Source organism: Callorhinus ursinus, unplaced genomic scaffold (assembly GCF_003265705.2).
Source record: "Callorhinus ursinus isolate GAN/ISIS: 27379988/994484 unplaced genomic scaffold, GSC_fseal_2.0 scaffold4, whole genome shotgun sequence".
NCBI classification, from domain to species: Eukaryota; Metazoa; Chordata; class Mammalia; order Carnivora; family Otariidae; genus Callorhinus; species Callorhinus ursinus.
The window spans coordinates 70202685-70219440 of NW_027397066.1; the positions used below are offsets into that span (position 1 = coordinate 70202685).

The 16756-nt window shown below is 36.6% G+C and overlaps 1 protein-coding gene and 1 pseudogene across 17 annotated transcripts in view; one reads left to right on the forward strand and one right to left on the reverse strand.

Moving 5' to 3' along the window:
* Positions 1–16756, forward strand: part of PTPN13 (protein tyrosine phosphatase non-receptor type 13) — a 204381-nt gene that overhangs the window by 106085 nt on the left and 81540 nt on the right. For all 17 annotated transcript variants that reach the window (XM_073891890.1, XM_073891892.1, XM_073891894.1 and 14 more), the window contains 2 exons: positions 8558–8653; positions 9065–9158. In XM_073891890.1, the coding sequence (XP_073747991.1) occupies positions 8558–8653; positions 9065–9158 (190 nt within the window). The remainder of the gene's footprint in view (positions 1–8557; positions 8654–9064; positions 9159–16756) is intronic.
* On the reverse strand, positions 10677–11328 carry LOC112835619 (small ribosomal subunit protein eS24 pseudogene; annotated as a pseudogene).

The following is a 16756-nucleotide window of genomic DNA, read 5'->3' on the forward strand; positions in this document are numbered from 1 at the left end:
ACCAAGTTAAACAAACACTTTGAAAATGTTGGTTTATTATGGAAATGCTTACACCATCTTAAATAAACTCCATTATTATATAATAACTTACAAGTAGCAATAAATTATATTTGCTTTAGACTAAAGGTATTCTTCAGAAAGAATGTTTGATGTTTGGAATTCGAAAGCAATAATTCTTAGTTATTTAGTTGAGTAATTTGCTGGTTTTATGCTGTGCATTTTCTAAAAGTGAGATAATTTATGTTAGCTGCTCAAACAAAAGTGCAGATTACTAATATAAAAATTTTAGCTAGGATACGAATAAGAAAAGAGAGTAGAAAACAATACAAATCCCATTTATCCCATTTAGTTCTCATGAAAAGTAGTCTCCACAGATCCCTTTTATGTGTGAGAAATCAAGCAGAAGAGTGGATGTTGCTAATGTACACATTTCTTTTTTAAATATTCTTGTTTTCAGCCATTTAAAAAATAGTGCTCTGTACAATTTTTGTGATCTTTAAATCTGGCAGTTGCTACTGGCTATGAGTAATTACAGAATTAGAAGAGGTCTTGGAGTACATATTCCTGAGCTCATGAAGATTTAATAACTTATCCAAGACCATGTAACTAGTTAATGATAGAATTTCCATCATTATGGGAGACTGTGGATTTCCATCTAGATTTCAGAGCTCCAGTCTGAGAATTTCCAACTCTGTGTTACTTTCTGATTTTTTAAAAAAGATGTGTTCCAGTGTTCATTGGGTTAATACAGCAATTGGAAGAAAAGTAACTGCCAAATTTGGGTTTGTCCTTTTAAGCATGGTAAGGAGGCTCATTGAACTAATAGGAAAGACGTTGTCTCGGGCACGTGGGTGGCTCAGTCAGTTAAGCATCTGACTCTTGATTTGGGCTCAGGTCATGATCTCAGGGTTGTGGGATGGAGCCCCACGTCCAGCTCCACGCTCAGTGCAGAGTCGTCTTCTCCCTTTCCCTCTGCTGCTCCCCCTGCTCGCTCTCTCTCTTTCCCCTCTCTCTCTCAAATAAATAAAATCATTTTAAAGAAAAAAAAAGGAAGACAGTTGTCTGCTTCAACCTCACATGTATAGCCCTTTCCTTAGTCCATCCTCTTGAAAGGAGCCTTTACATAAATCACCTCTATAACATTTCCTTAGCTGCTAACATCAACCAGCCAGCTAACACAGGGGAGAGCAGTTTGGTACTAGAAGGAATCTGGATACTATTTAAACCAAACGTCTCACTTTCAAAAGCCCAGAGTAGGCTAATTTGCCAAAGGAGATACATAATTCATAATTTATAACAGAGCTGTATTTAGAATCCAGATCTCTTGAAACCCAGAATAAGATTTTTTCCACTTTGCCATTCTGATTTCAAGCAGAAATGAGATACAGTTCAGATACATTATTTGGAAAATTTTTTACTGACTGAAGGTTGGGCATTCAACTCTAACCACCTAACAAACCCCTTACGTCTCTAATAAAATTAGATACTTTTTAATACAGTAAAACAAGATAGTATAATTTTTTAAAAAGGCTCAAATGAGGCACTTTTGGTTCTTGCTGCAGCAAACCACACTGGATAGGGGTTAAGATGGAGCTCTCTGGTGTTGCATGCTCTATTGTGGTAGATAGTGTCTTAATGGGGCTTTCCTATAGTAGGATCTTGTAAGGTGGTTATCCTGTAGCCAGTGAAATAAGAATGTAAACTATCAAAATGCAGTGGTTAGCACTGAGTGCTCTGACTTCCTTGAGAGCAAAATAAGAAAGGGAAAGACCCTGAGAAAGAAACTGTAGTTGAAGTTAAAAATTATAAATATAAGATTATTTCTATTAAGTTAATACTTAATCTTTCAGATAGTTTTCTACATTTAAAAGGCAGTAATCCTTACTGAAAGGGCAGAAAGAAACATAAGAGGTTTATCTTGTGGAAACTAGTAGTAAATTTGATGTGACTCTCTTTTTGTTGCTTTATTCTTTCCATTTCACGGTTTTCACCTCAGCAGAGGACTGAGGTCGACTTTTTCCTAGTCGACTCTTTCTTCCTTGTTCGTAGTATCTTTTTTGCACCTCTCTACCCCGTCTCAAAATCGGACGTATCATCTATTTTATAATAGAAGTATCTGTGACCGTCTCTCTTGTATGTAATTACCCCACACTCCCTATCTTTCATTGCCATGTGGGTTGGTAACACACTCCTGATTATGAGAGATTGACTTGGAACCAGTACTGTGAGTTTAGTATGAACAGCACTCCACACCCTGGGCGGGGACCATGAATAGCATTTTGCTTCCCACAGTCAAAACTCCTCTGCATTCTGTATAAATATTAGAAGGGAATATGAAGAACAGATAAAATTAAATTCTTCAAAAGTGACTATGGTTAAATATTACTATTTAAGGAGTTTTAAGTCAGTCTACTTTACTTCAATCTTAAATACTGTTTTAAAGAAAACAGTGTTGTGACCTCTGGTCTAGCCTAGTTTTGCTGTTCCATGCCTGCCTTGTGAATGCAGCTTAAACTCTGTTGTGCAACTAGAATATGTAAACACTGCAGTATGTGAGCCTGCGCTTATTACTGAGGCACCTCATTTTCATGAGAAGATTGAGTTTGAAAGCTCACATGTTTTTATAGTTGCATTTCAGAAAAACAAGAGGATGGGTTTATAAATACTACAGATCAGCATGTAGGATACTTTTAGTGACGTTACGGAGAGAGAAATTTTTCTTCAAAACTTATCTCTCTTTTAAAATTCAAAATTGGGGCACCTGGATGGCTCAGTCAGTTAAGCGTCCGACTCTTGATTTCGGCTCACATCATGATCTCAGGGTCCTGAGATCGAGCCCCACATTTGCTCTGTGCTGGGCGTAGAGCCTGCTTAAGATTCTTCCTCTCCCTCTCCCTCTGCACATTGCACCCCACTCGCATGTCCTCTGTTTCTCTCTTCCTCTCTCTCAAATAAATAAATAAATCTTAAAAAAAAAAAAAAAAGCTTTCAGGCATAGCCAGGTTCAGGAAGCTTTGTCTCACCTTCCCAGTTTATGATGATGTTCTATTTTTCATTTAAATTATTGTTTTCAGGAGCTTGTTTCTCCTATAAAAATCAGAATTTTGGCATGGTCTAGGGGCGCCTGGGTGGCTCAGTTAAGCATCTGCCTTCGGCTCAGGTCATGATCCCAGGTGCTGGAGTTGCCTGAGTTTGGCTCCCAGCTCAGTGGGGAGTCAGCTTCTCCTTTTCTGCAACCTCCCCCCCATACTCTCTCTGTCTCTGTCAAATAAATAAAATCGTTAAGGAAAAAAAAAGAAATTTTGCATGGTCTAATTCATAGCTGTGTCCTTAGTATCTACCACTATGCCCTATCTGATAATAAGAATGTAAACTGAGTATTGCAGTGTAGCTATTAATATTAAATATTTGGTAAGTGCTATTTCAGATACGTGATACGATATTCTCTGATGAATTCTGCATCATGAGAAATCCTACCTCCTTCTCCTGTGTTTTGTCCAACTCCAAGAGAAGTCATAACCTGACAACCAACAACAAATATTGTCAATTTCCTTTAAAGCTCTGGACTGTTGGGGAAACTTTAGAAGGGGTAGAGAAGTCCTAACAACACGGGATCCGGGAGGATTCTAGAAGAGTGTCATAGCCAGCCCAGATGCAAGACACAACCTAGGTTGGTGGCTGCTCCATTACACAAGACTGTTACAGATTGAGGGAACTAGAGACTTCATTCTTTTTGCTGTTCCTACTCTGCACAAATTTTACATCTGTAAAGTAATTTACAGTTCACAGAGCATTTCTCCATATATATTTCCTTAGTTATGTATCTTTATACTTGTGTGAGTTCTGTTCCTCCTGATTAAAAGTTTTATTGATCATGTCTAGCTCTCAAGGGATTTTAGAATATGTTCTATTCATGTAGAATGTAGCATGGTATAACATAGAATACAGTAGACTCTACTGAACATATAAAAGGAGTAATCTTTAATCCCTAAAAATTAATCCCCTGATAAGAAAGCACAGAGAAAAACACTTATTGAAAACATAATGTTATTATTTTTGTTTCTTTGGCGGATTTGAAAATTGAAATATTTTACTAGAGCCATAACCTTAAAAATGCAGAGTTTAAATTTTTTTTTAATTATTTAGTTCCTAATGCTGCAATTGTCTGAGTCTCACTTTCTGCCTGTCACTTGTCTGAGCTTGAATATGTATCACTTGTAAATGATGTTTTTAGTTTTTAGATTACAGTTTGTGCTTGCTTAGTTTCATTTCAATGGGAAGGTTGTAGATTTGAACGTTTCATCTGAAATAGCTTTACATAAGCTCAGAATATCATGTAAATCTTTATAATATCCAAAATATTAAAAGTATAGTGTTCATGATCACATACTACAGATTTATATGTTTAAAGTGTTAAGTGTGAACAAAAAATTTTAAAAGTGTTAAGTGTGTTAAGTAGTGATAGAAATTGTGACTGTCAAGAACTTATCTCAATGCTCTAGCTTGCTTCTTATTGTTACTATAAAAGTGGAGTTGATAGGATATTAGGGTTGGAGTGGTTTTTATTTAAAGGACCAGATTAAGGTTAAAGAATAACAAAACATCTCAGATTTTTATATCTTGTACTCTGACCAAAAATAGTATACTCTTAATTGTGGTAAAATAATTAGAAATGAAAAGATGTCTCCAATTGTCAGAGTATGTATGATTACAGAATCTCTATAACTAGACTCCAAATGTTAATTCTTTAAGCCATCCTTCTGTAGATCCTATTCTCATTCTCTCACTGCTATTCTACAAAATGTTTTTTGGAGAGAATATATTCCTATGTGTTTTCTGTGTTTATATACATATATTCACATATACCCAATTTGGTGCTGCTTTTTCTGGTGACATGTATCAAGGCTTATTTTACTCATTTATTCTTTTGCATTCATTATTTCTACACTAAGATTCTTTCCTACAACTTCATTTTCCACATCTAAAAACTAAGTACTCGTAGGAAATCAAAGAGAAGGAAATTGTCTAGTGAAATGAGGAATAATCATGGCCCCTAAATGGACCCTAGTGCACTCATTTGTGCAAGGTAGGTTTCATTTAAATATTTACTGAGAAATTTGCAACTCAACAAATTAGATATTGAATCTAATTTTATCCCACAAAAGCCAAATTCAGTTCTGCAATTATAATGGTGAAAGCTTAAAATTTTGCTCTTATAGTTTTAACATTGCAATGAAAGTGGCCGTATGTGCATTTTATAAAGTGCATATCTGAATATTAATAGGTCCATTTCACATGATTCAAGAATTTTGGTTTTTATAAAACTTTGTAGTATACTATAAATACTTAGGAGCATTTCTCTGTTTAAAAAATAGTCTGACACTTTTTTTATTTTTAAAGATTTTATTTATTTATTTGACAGAGAGATACATAGCGAGAGAGGGAACACAAGCAGGGGGAGACAGAGAGGGAGAAGCAGGCTTCCCACGGAGCAGGGAGCTCGATGCAGGGCTCGATCCCAGGATTCTGGGATCATGACCTGAACCGAAAAAAAAGTTGTCTATAATGTTAGGACTCCTCATGTATAATTAGGGACTACCCTTCTTCTGGCAGACCAGAAGAGTGGACAAAATCCGCTCTGGCACTAGTTAGTGTCTACTGGATGCCTTTAAGTAGGTCATCTCAGAAAGCCAAGCAATGTTCCCATCAGATCACTTGATCTCTAAGCATGCAAAATACGGCTCTCCATATACACTAATGCAAGATACATTCTTGGTGAAGGACATGTTTGTAATAATTTTATGTTTGTAATGAATTTTATAATAATTCCTGAAATGGTTAAATTTATTATTTAATTCTTGTAAGCATGACTGAGTAGTAAATAACGCCTGGGAACTTCAGTCTGGCCATGCCACTACATGAAAGGAACATGGCTAACAGCATTTTAAAAGATACATTTCAGAATACAAGAAGCTTACAAAAGAGATTCCTACAGTTTAGTTAACATAGACTCCCTACTCCTACCCTGGTCTTCAAAGTCTTCCTATCCCCTAGTAGTGCTGCAAAGCTAGTCATCCAGTCTGTGTTTTTGGAGTGCCAGCGCCCCGTGACTATAAAGCAGTAAGGCATCATAAGTCAGTGCCCTCCCTCCCCGAAGGTGTGGTACTGAGAATATTTATAGACCAACAGTTCATTAAGGAAAAATGATTTATTGTTATGGTTTTAAGAGAGGATAATCAATATTACATTAATTTTTCTCACAGAAGGAACTCAAGAGTTGAAAAAAGGAAAGGGAACATGGACTCATGAAATAATACAGGAACAGTTATGAAGCACAACCAAAGGATGGAAATTCAACTTGAAATTTATTTACTGTCTTACAGCCACTGGCAGAAATAGTTATGAAACAGTAAATTCATGGGACGCATGGGTCATTCAGTTGGTTAAGCATCTGCCTTTGGCTCAAGAGTCTTGGGATCGAGTTCTGTATTGGGCTCCTTGCTCAGAGAGGAACCTGTTTCTCCCTCTGCCAGCCACTCCCCCATGCTTGTGCATTCTCTCTCTCTCTCTCTCACACACAAATAAATAAATAATCTTAAAAAAATAAAAGAAACAGTAAATTCATTCAATGTGGGATGTGAAATTGTTATTGCATGGCATAACATCCAAGTGACTGAGTTCTCTGTCTACTAAATAGTCTTATTTCAACTTTGTACTTTTCTTTGTAAGGTAAAAACCATATTGCCTCTGTACATTTGAGTCCTCTCCTTGGCCTTGTTGGTTTTATTTCGTGTCCTGTACATTGCAATGCCAGGTTTGTAATTTGTTCAAGTTAACTTCGGGGAAATCCCTCAAAAATTTAACATGGTGGTTCCATAACAATACAACAAAAAGTTCTTCAGTGCCCTTGGAAAATAGCAGTTCTTCTTAAGTAACCATTTAACTGTTCATTAAATTTAAATAGAACTAGACAAAACCATTGTTTGATGTCTTCTAAAATCTTTTCAAATCACATTTATTATAAACCAGAAGAATTTTTTTTTAATTATCTTATTTACCATGAGACTTCCTTGTGGTAGAATGGAATCATTTTTTTAAAGTACTAGTAAATATTTGGATTTTCAATCCCAAAACTCTTTCCATTAATTATGGTATTATTTCATACTCATGTTCAATGTGTACAAAGGTGAACAAAGTAGAGGTCTTCTGTATCATGCCTACTTCTCCAGGTAAACATTACCACAAGAACAATGCACAACCTCCTCTCCATCAAGTGGCCATTTTTCCTTCTTTGTCTCAGCATGACCTTCCCATTCTTCCAGCCCATCATGTTCATCCTGGTTCTACAAGCCTTGTTCCTGTGTTGCCATTTGACTATCTCATTCATTTATTCATCCCTTTTTCTTTTAACAATCTCTACTGAACACCTTGCAGCGCAAGGAGTAATTCATTTTGTAAAGTTCCTGTTCTCCAGTTTGCAAACTAGTAAAAAAGAATCCCTCATATATATCCATTGTGTGCCATCATACATCCCCTGTCTCCCCCAGCTCAGTTCTAGTGTTTCCCATGGTTTGGTTTCTATAGTGCCAAGAAAAAGCCACCAAACCATTCTGACTGGTTCCAATAAAATTCATACATTCTAGCCTAATCTAAGCTCTCATGGATATATAAAAGCTTTCATGTGGTTTTTACTGACTCTTAACACATTCTTCGTAGCAGAATTTCTTTACTCTTCTCAAGCTTCCCGGCCACTGGCTCCCAGGAAGTGATGCACTTTTTATTACCAGGAGTAAGGCAACTTCTGATATGAGTATCTTGGGATTCCTTCTGTATTTTCACTCATTCCCTTGTCCATCATTTCTTAAGAAAAAGTTCTTCCTCCTTGCTGAAGTTACTATGCATGTATGTTGGGTTTTTCCCCCCCATCTCCTGTTTCCTTCAGCACATTTTTTCATCAGTTTTCCCCACCATCATTTGCAACATCAGTCTCTTGTCATTCTGCAGGCTTATTATCCACTAACATCATGCTCAGATATTCCACCCTGCCACAAGGATTCAGATAACTCGTTCAATATTTTTTTTTTTTACATTAAAAAGTTTGTCGTTTTGTATGTTTTGGGGAGTGGGTGGAGAGAGGTCTGTAGTTTTCATCAAATTCTAAAAAATGAATCTGTGACTCCACAATATTAAGAACCACTGCTGTAAATGTAGTCGGAGACCAGGTTATTAAAGGCTTTGAGTACCAAGCTAAGGAGGTTTTAAATTGTATCCTGAAGACTTTATGCTCAGATTTTCATTTCTGGAATGTTCCTAACATGTCACACAGCTGGCAAGTAGTAAGCTGAGATTCAAGCCCAGATAATCTGGTGTCAGAGTCCAGGTTCTTAACCAGTATGTCAAACTGCCTCAAAATTGGAATCACGTTGTTTGAATATCGTCCAGCAATTGGTAAATTTAAAGCAATATATAAAATGTTCTAGTCTCATAAATGTAATATTTGATTTGTGTGGAACAGTTAATGCATTTGCTTTCTAATGTTTTTGTTTAATCCTTTTAGAACCAATTCGAAGATATAAAACTTACCACAGTGATATCTTTAGTACCTCCAGTGAAAGTCCATCTGTCATTTCCTCTGAATCAGATTTCCGACAAGGTGAGAGACATCTGGATAACCAAAATGTTTTTAAGAAACCATGAATGTCCTTCTTTTTCAGTAATGTTAAGATATAAGGTGTCAAAAGAATAATTCTATATAAAATTTAAAAATTCTAAAAAGCTGCTGGTTACTCATTTTAAGAGTATTATAGGAGCTTAATAACAGTTTCATCAAAGAATAATGTAGTCATTTTCATAATAGGAATTAATTCATTGTCTTTAAAAATAATGTGATTTATCCCTGAAGAGTTTAATGACATTATGTCATTAATTTGATGGTATAAATGTTATTTGTAAAAATTACCTTAGTGTATCTGCTAAATGTTTGAGTTTTAAATAAGGCTACTTCATATTTTTATCACCTGTGCTATTATTTTTTTTTTCATTCCTTTTTTCATTCTTTAATTAGTACGAAAAAGTGAAGCTTCCAAGAGGTTTGAATCTAACAATGGTCTCCCAGGGGTAGGTGAAAACCCAAGTCAAGGCCAGTCACAGAGACCAAGGTATGTGATATGAAAAAATAGTAATAATGCCAGTGACAGGTGTTTTGTTTTTCTTTATTAGAATCAAGAAGTTTTCAAAATTATCCTCTTTTCTCTATTTTCTCCATTTTCCTTTTTTCTTTACCTCTTTAAGTTCTTGGAAATTCATTTAATTATGTGAAAGACATTGTAGTAGTTTGAGTTTGAGTTATTGGAATCTTTTAAAATTAGAACTAGCGGGGCACCTGGGTGGCTCAGTCGTTGAGCGTCTGCCTTTGGCTCCGGTCATGATCTTAGAGTCCTGGGTTCGAGCCCCACATCGGGCTCCCTGCTCAGCAGGAAGCCTGCTTCTCCTTCTCCCACTCCCCCTGCTTGTGTTCCCTCTCTCGCTATGTCTGTCTCGCTGTGTCAAATAAATAAAATATTTAAAAAATAAATAAATAAAATTAAGATTGGCTCTGATTATTTATAGTTTGTGCTTGAAATTAAAATTGTCAATATGTATATAAAATAATGTATTAACAGGAAGTTCTGAGGGGATGGCGTCAAGGATCTGCGAGAAGATAATAAGCCTTGATTTCTAAGAGAATAATTTCTCTTGAAACATTGAACAGGCTCAACAAGCAGGTTTTCAGGGAGTATTTTTTGTTGAATGAATAATGAGTAGGTTACTACTAAGTAAGCTATTATGTAAAAAGTTAATTATTCACTACATATTTACTGGCTTAAAAGAGGTTATCTTGTATTTTTTTTTAAAGTCCAGTTTGGGCTATTTCAAGTTCATTTTTATACTGAAAGATTCAGCTTGGGTGTTAGGTATTATTCTTGTGCTGTGCTTAGGATGGTGGTATTATAGCTATATATTGATTTACTTTGTTTAAACTGAAAATTGTCAAGTCAATACTGAATATTTTGATGTGTATCCTTTTCATGTATGCACAAGTCCCTTACATGAATAAAAGCATATTGTTAATGTTAGACATTTATTTGAAATTTGTAATGTGTTATTACAGAACTAGAAGTTGCTTCAGAATTTACTCCCAAACTATGGAAATCCTTTTAAATTTGATATCTTAATTTGTTTAATTCAAGTGTCACCATATACAAAAGAATCATTTGGAGATTAACAAAAACTTGTCCCTTAGCTAATTAATTCTGGCAGACACTGTTTCACACCCGTAAACTATTAATAGACCAGGTAACCGTAGCCATGTGATTAAAACAGACAATTTATCTAGGGTTTAGACTCCAAGTAATTAAATACATTGCACTAAAGTTATTCCTTTTAATATTGCAGTTTTTATTAAATTTATGTCTTTTTCTCTCCTCTTGTGCCTTTTAAAATAGTCCATGATATTTTATTTCCTCCGAGGAAAGCTCTAATAAGTATTCATTTACCTAAAGCAGTATTTTATTTGCATAGTAGGATTTTATATTACTAGGACCCCATTGTGGTGATAACCCTGATTTGGTAATTTTGAACAAAGAGATAAGAGACAAAGATAGGTGTATGTTTGATGTTATACAGTTTTCTTTTTTTTTTATTAACATTCTTAGTTTATTGATCCTCTCATGAAAAATCTGCACAACCACCACAGATAAAGCCACTGCAGCATCTTTACTCCTTCTGTTGTCCAATCTCCAGCTCACTTTTTGCCAGCACCAACGTTGGCTTTTGCAGTCCCCCTGACTTTCTTCATTCTGTTCTTGCGTTCCTTTCGCTGTTTTCTTGATGTCCTTTTCTTCTTATACAGGCCATGTCTTCCAAGTCTGTGTTTGGGTTCATTTTTCTTTGCATAATCCAAGGAATCATAAATCATGCCAAAGCCGGTTGTTTTGCCACCACCAAAATGGGTTCTGAATCCAAACACAAATATGACATCTGGTGTGGTCTTGTACATTTTGGCTAGTTTTTCCTGAATTTCTGTCTTAGGTACCGTTGCCTTTCCAGGGTGAAGAACATCAATGACCATCTGTTTCCGCTGAAGTAGTCGGTTAGTCATGAACTTCTTGGTCCGGATAGTTACTGTGTTGTTCATGGTGGCGGCGAGCGTTATAGAGTTTTCTTAAAGACACAAAAGCATTTTGTGATGAACAGCAGTAGGAAGCAAATATTGAAATGCAGCCGGCACTGTGGTGAATTGAGGGAGTCACTCCTCACTATATATTTAATTTGGAGAAAATTTATATAAATAGTATGATGCTCTTTAGCTTGATGAAAACATGAGTAAAGACAACTGGAGAATTATTGGGCTTATGTATTAAAAATTGATTTGTTAGTTGTTTAAAAACATATTCCTCCAAATAAAATTAAATCATTTTGTGAGTCTTATTTCAATTTTCTTAATAAGTTACCTCAAAAGATTATGAGAGAATATTTGTTTCAACTGTTTCCAAGTTTTATTTTTAGGAGACATTAACTTTATTTTTTTAAAGATTTTATTTATTTATTTGACAGAGGGAGACACAGCGAGAGAGGGAACACAAGCAGGGGGAATGGGAGAGGGAGAAGCAGGCTTCCCGCGGAGCAGGGGGCCAGATGCAGGGCTTGATCCCAGGACCGTGGGATCACGACCTGAGCCGAAGGCAGATACTTAACGACTGAGCCATCCAGGTGCCCCTAGGAGACATTAACTTTAAAGTCACTTTAGTTCATTAAATCATGTTCTAATGATAAACTATCTTTTATTTCACACTTTAAGAGGGAAAAAAAAACTCAATGTGGCATTCATAGCATCTCCATTAGATAAAGACATACACAAAAAAATATTTCAAGGAAAAGTAGGTTGTTAAATCTGTGTATATGTTATATTTAATATAAGATGCTAAATTCTACTTCCTTTAGACAAGTCCCATCCCCCTTTTCTGCCCACCGACAAACACATTAAGTAAAATACTTTAAATTCCTTATTCAAGTGCAGAATTTTCTGAATGTGAACAAAGGTTTCTAATAACATCCTTAGCATGCTGGCACACAATTAGGAGGTCCTATTTTGTTCTTTAGGTCATATATTTGTGAGATCTATAAATAGTGCTGTATTTAGACATGTTGCATGCTTCTTTATAAAAATTTCCATTCCCTTTAGCTAGAATGAAATGGAAAAACAGATCCAGGCAGTGCTGTTGATTTGTATCATAGGGGGTAGGGGGAAATTAACAGGAAATTATGAGTCAGATACAGCAGAATGAGTAACTTTTTGATTCTGAGTTATCAAAAGTGTCTTTCAGTGACCAAAAAGGATATTCAAAGCTGTTTTCCAAAGAACATCTCTAAGTTTTTTCTGTGTTAACTTTTGAAGTACAGTTTATACATAGTACAATTCCCAGTGTTTTTGTGCCTATCTGCTTGAGGAGGTAGCCTATTTTTCCGACTTAACTTTGAACAAGAAGGCTAATATATTTAATGAAACCAACAGGTGCAAGTTAAAATGTATAGATTCAGATTCTTATTATTATCCTTGACCCCCCATTAAGTGAAAGAGCCATAAAATTCCATTCTGTCATTTGCTCAAGAAATGATTGCTGTGCACCTACCATGTACTGGGAACTTTTAGGTACTGGAGATAGAGTCATGAAAAAAAAAAAACAAGAAAACGGGTCCCTCAAAGTAATTTCTAGGGCTGAGAGATAGCCAGTAAACCATTAAAAAACAAGTAAGTAAATGCACCATCAGATAATGATGGTGCTTTAAAGAAAAGCAGGCTAAGGGGATAGAGAGTACACATAGAGGCAAACAGTGATCAACAAAATGAAAAGTCAACCTACTGATGGGGAGAAGATATTTATAAGTGATATTTCTGATAAGGGATCATACCCAAGATGTATAAATTATATACAACTCAACACCAAAAAAAGTCAAATGATCCAATTTAAAAATGGGCAGAGGATCAGAATAGACATTTTTCCAAAGAACACATACAGATGGCCAGTAGGCACATGAAAAGATGCTCAACATCATTAATCATCAGGGAAATGCAAATCAAAACCACAATGCAGTATCACCTTACACCTGCCAGAATGCCTAAAAGTAAGAAGACAAGAAACAAGTGTTGGCGAGGATGTGGAGAAAAAGGAATCCCCATGCACAGTTGGTGGGAATGTAAAGTGGTGCAACCACTGTGGAAAACAGTATGGAGGTTCCTCAAAAAATTAAAAATAGAAATACCATATGATCCAATAATTCCACTAGTGGATATTTACCCAAAGGAAATGAAAACACCAATTTAAAAATATATTTGCACCTCTATGTTTACTACAACACTATTTACAATAGCCAAGATGTGGAAGCAACCCAAGTGCCCATCAGTAGATGAATGGATAAAGAAGACACACACACACACACACACACACACACCCTGGAATATTACTCAGCCGTAAAAAAGAATGAGATCTTGCCATTTGCGACAACATGGATGGACCCAGAGGGTATTATGCTAAGTGGAAAAAAGTCAAGGACAAATGCCATATGATTTCATTTATATGTGGAATCTAAAAAACAAAACAAATGAACTAACAAAACAGAAACCGACTTATTAATACAGAGAACAAACTTGATTGTGAAAGTGGGGAGGGAGTGAAATAACTGAAGGGGATTAAGAGGTACAGTCTTCCAGTTATAAAATAAGTTAAGTCACAGAAATAGAAAATACAACATTGGGAAGAAGTAATACTGTAATAACTTTGTATGGTGACTACACTTAACATTAGCATTGAGTGATACAGAATTGTCATATTACCATGTTGTTCACCTGAAACTAATATACCATTGTATATCAACTACACTTCAATAATAAAAATTTTAATTGGAAAAGACAGTAAAAAAAAAAAAAAAAGAAAGCAGACTTAAGGGATAGAGAGTGCAGGGTTGTGATGTCCAAGTTCTTTTATACATAGGTAGGGTGATTAGAGGAGGCCTCTCCCAAGGATTGTATTTGGACAGAAAACTATTTTAAGTGTTGGGGTGAACTGTGCATATAGCAGGAGACGGGGTGCCTTCCAGACAAAAGGAATGACAAGAGCAAAGTCCTTGAGTTATGGGAGATGTGTTGCATGTCAGAGGAATACAGGAAGGACAGTGTGGGTGCAGCAGGATGAGAGAAAGGCAGAGTGGGTAGTAACCAGAATCCAAACCATGTCATACCTCAGAAGCTTAAGTGAACAATTTGGATGTATGATGGGAAGCCATTGAGTGGCTTGAAAACATAGATCTAATTTACATTTAATGGGATTACTCTGCTCTGTTCTTTGAAGAACAGTTAACAAGAGTAAAAGCCCAGTTGGAAGTAATAAGATCTAGCCCCACATCCATTTGGATGGATTTAGCCCAGATTAGATTGCTAGTGATAGAGAAGAGTCAGATGTAGATATTTTCAAGGTTGGGCTTTCAGGATTTGCTGCCCAATCAGATAGGGGATTTTTTAGGATTGAGGAATCAAGAATGACTCCCAGTTACGTTCTAAGCAACTGGTGAATGATTGAGAAAAGGTTGGACAAGGAGAAAAATATCAAGAATCTGATTTGAGACATAGTAGCCTAAAGATGCATATTAACATCCAAGTAGAACACTCACCTAGGCAAATAAAATTAGAATTCAGAGGAGAGACTGAATTATAGGCATATATAAAGTAATTAAGGCCATGTAACTAGATAAGATCATGTAGGTATGGAGTATATATGGAGACTAGGAAAATCTGGAGATCTGAGCACTATTGTAGTCTAAAACTAGGAGATTAGGAATGAAGGAGGTGCCAACAAAAGAGACCAAGAAGGAAAAGCCAGTAAAGTAGAAGGAAAATAAAAAGAGCATGGTTTTCCAGAAGGGAAATGTTTTAAGACTATGGAAGGACTACACCTAGGTAGCTCAGTCATTTAAACGTCTGGCTCTTGATTTCAGCTCAAGTCATGATCCTCAGGGTCACGAGATGGAGCCCCATTTCAGGCGCCATGCTGCATGTGGAGCCTGCTTAGGATTCTCTCTCTCCCTCTGTCCCTCCCCACCTCTGAAACAAAACAAAAAGAGTAGGAAGGACTGAGCAACTGTGTCTTTTGGTGCTTAGAGGTCAAGTAAAATGAAAATTGAGAATTATCCTTTGGCTTTGATAACGAGTTCACTCATTTTTGTGAACAGCTTTGGTGGAATAGTAGGGACTAAAACTACTGGTCTGCGTCCAAGAGAGTGGGAGATGAAGTAGAGGTAAAAAAAACTTAAATGGCAGTTTGAAGAGATTTACCCTAAAAAACAGAAGGAAAGAATGGGATGAGTCCAAAAGGGGATGTATAACCAAAGGAGGATTTTTTTTGTTCTGAGTAAGAAATAGTATATCATGTTTGTAGACTAGTGAGAATAACATAGTGTATGATATTAGGGATGCACATGAGGGGATAACTGCAGGGGCAAAGTCTCTGACTAGTAGGAGAGGGGATGGAATTCCATGCCCAGGAGAGGTATCAAGCCTCTGTAAGGGTGCAGGAGAGCCATCGTGGTTACCGAAAAGAAGACAAAAACATATGGATGGAGATCTGGAAAGTTTGGTGGTAGAAGGATGAGGAAGTTATTTCCTGATTGCTGCTTAGTTCACCAAGAAAACTGAGGAAAGATCGTCAGTAGAGAGAACAAGGGAGAGAGTATTTGAGCTTTGAGAAGAAAAGGGAAGGAAGAAGGTATAAAATAGTTCTCTAAGAAAATGAGTTGCCAGATAGTGCTGAGAGCCCAGTGAGATCAGTCAGCATGGTTCTGCAGTTTCATGAGAGTTGAGATTGTCTGCAAAGGAGTGATTTTAATGATGGGCCTTGGAATTCAAGCAGTGTAAGGGCAAGAGAAGGGTAATAGAGAAAGTGCTGGAGTCAATGAATTATTTCAAGAAGGATATTAGAGGTAGTGAGCTAAAAAAAATAAGATTAGATAGAGAAGCCATTGGAGGGTAGAAATAGGACATTTTCGAGGTAGTGCAATTATTATTTATCAGCAGCATAACCATGGGAGTAGATGGCTGGCTGTCCGGGGGCGGGGGGTGGGGGCAGAGTGTTGGGAGGACTCCTCAGTCTGTATAACACCATCTTGAATGATGACAGGACTACTGACAGTGGAAAGGACTGAGTCAGGTACTTAAATCTTTAATGAATAAGGGAGACTTGACCAGTAGGATAATTAAATGTCTAGAGCAAAAGCAGAGCAGTGGATTAAGTGATTTCATAGCATGTATTTCAGGGAAGTTGGGAGCTATTATAGGTCAGCAATGGTCTGGAAGCTGAAATAAGAATTAAGAGAAATCTAGGGGCACCTGAGTGGCAAAGTCAGTTGAGCATCCAACTCTTGGTTTTGGCTAGGGTTGTAGTCTCAGGATCGTGAGATCTAGCCCCACATCAGGCTGCATGCTCAGCACGGAGTCTGCTTCAGATTGTCTCTCCCTCTCTCTGCCCTCCTGCTTGTGCTTGCTCTTTCTCTCTCTCTCAAATAAATAAATCTTAAATAAAGAAGGGGAATCTCTATCCTATTTCCAGGCCCAGTGGTACAGGACTATAAGAATAAACAGCCCCATCTGAAGAGAACTGCAGTGGAAGCAGTTTTCAGAGGATGCTAGAATGTTTAGAGAAGAGGTGGAGCATGTAGATCTATCCAG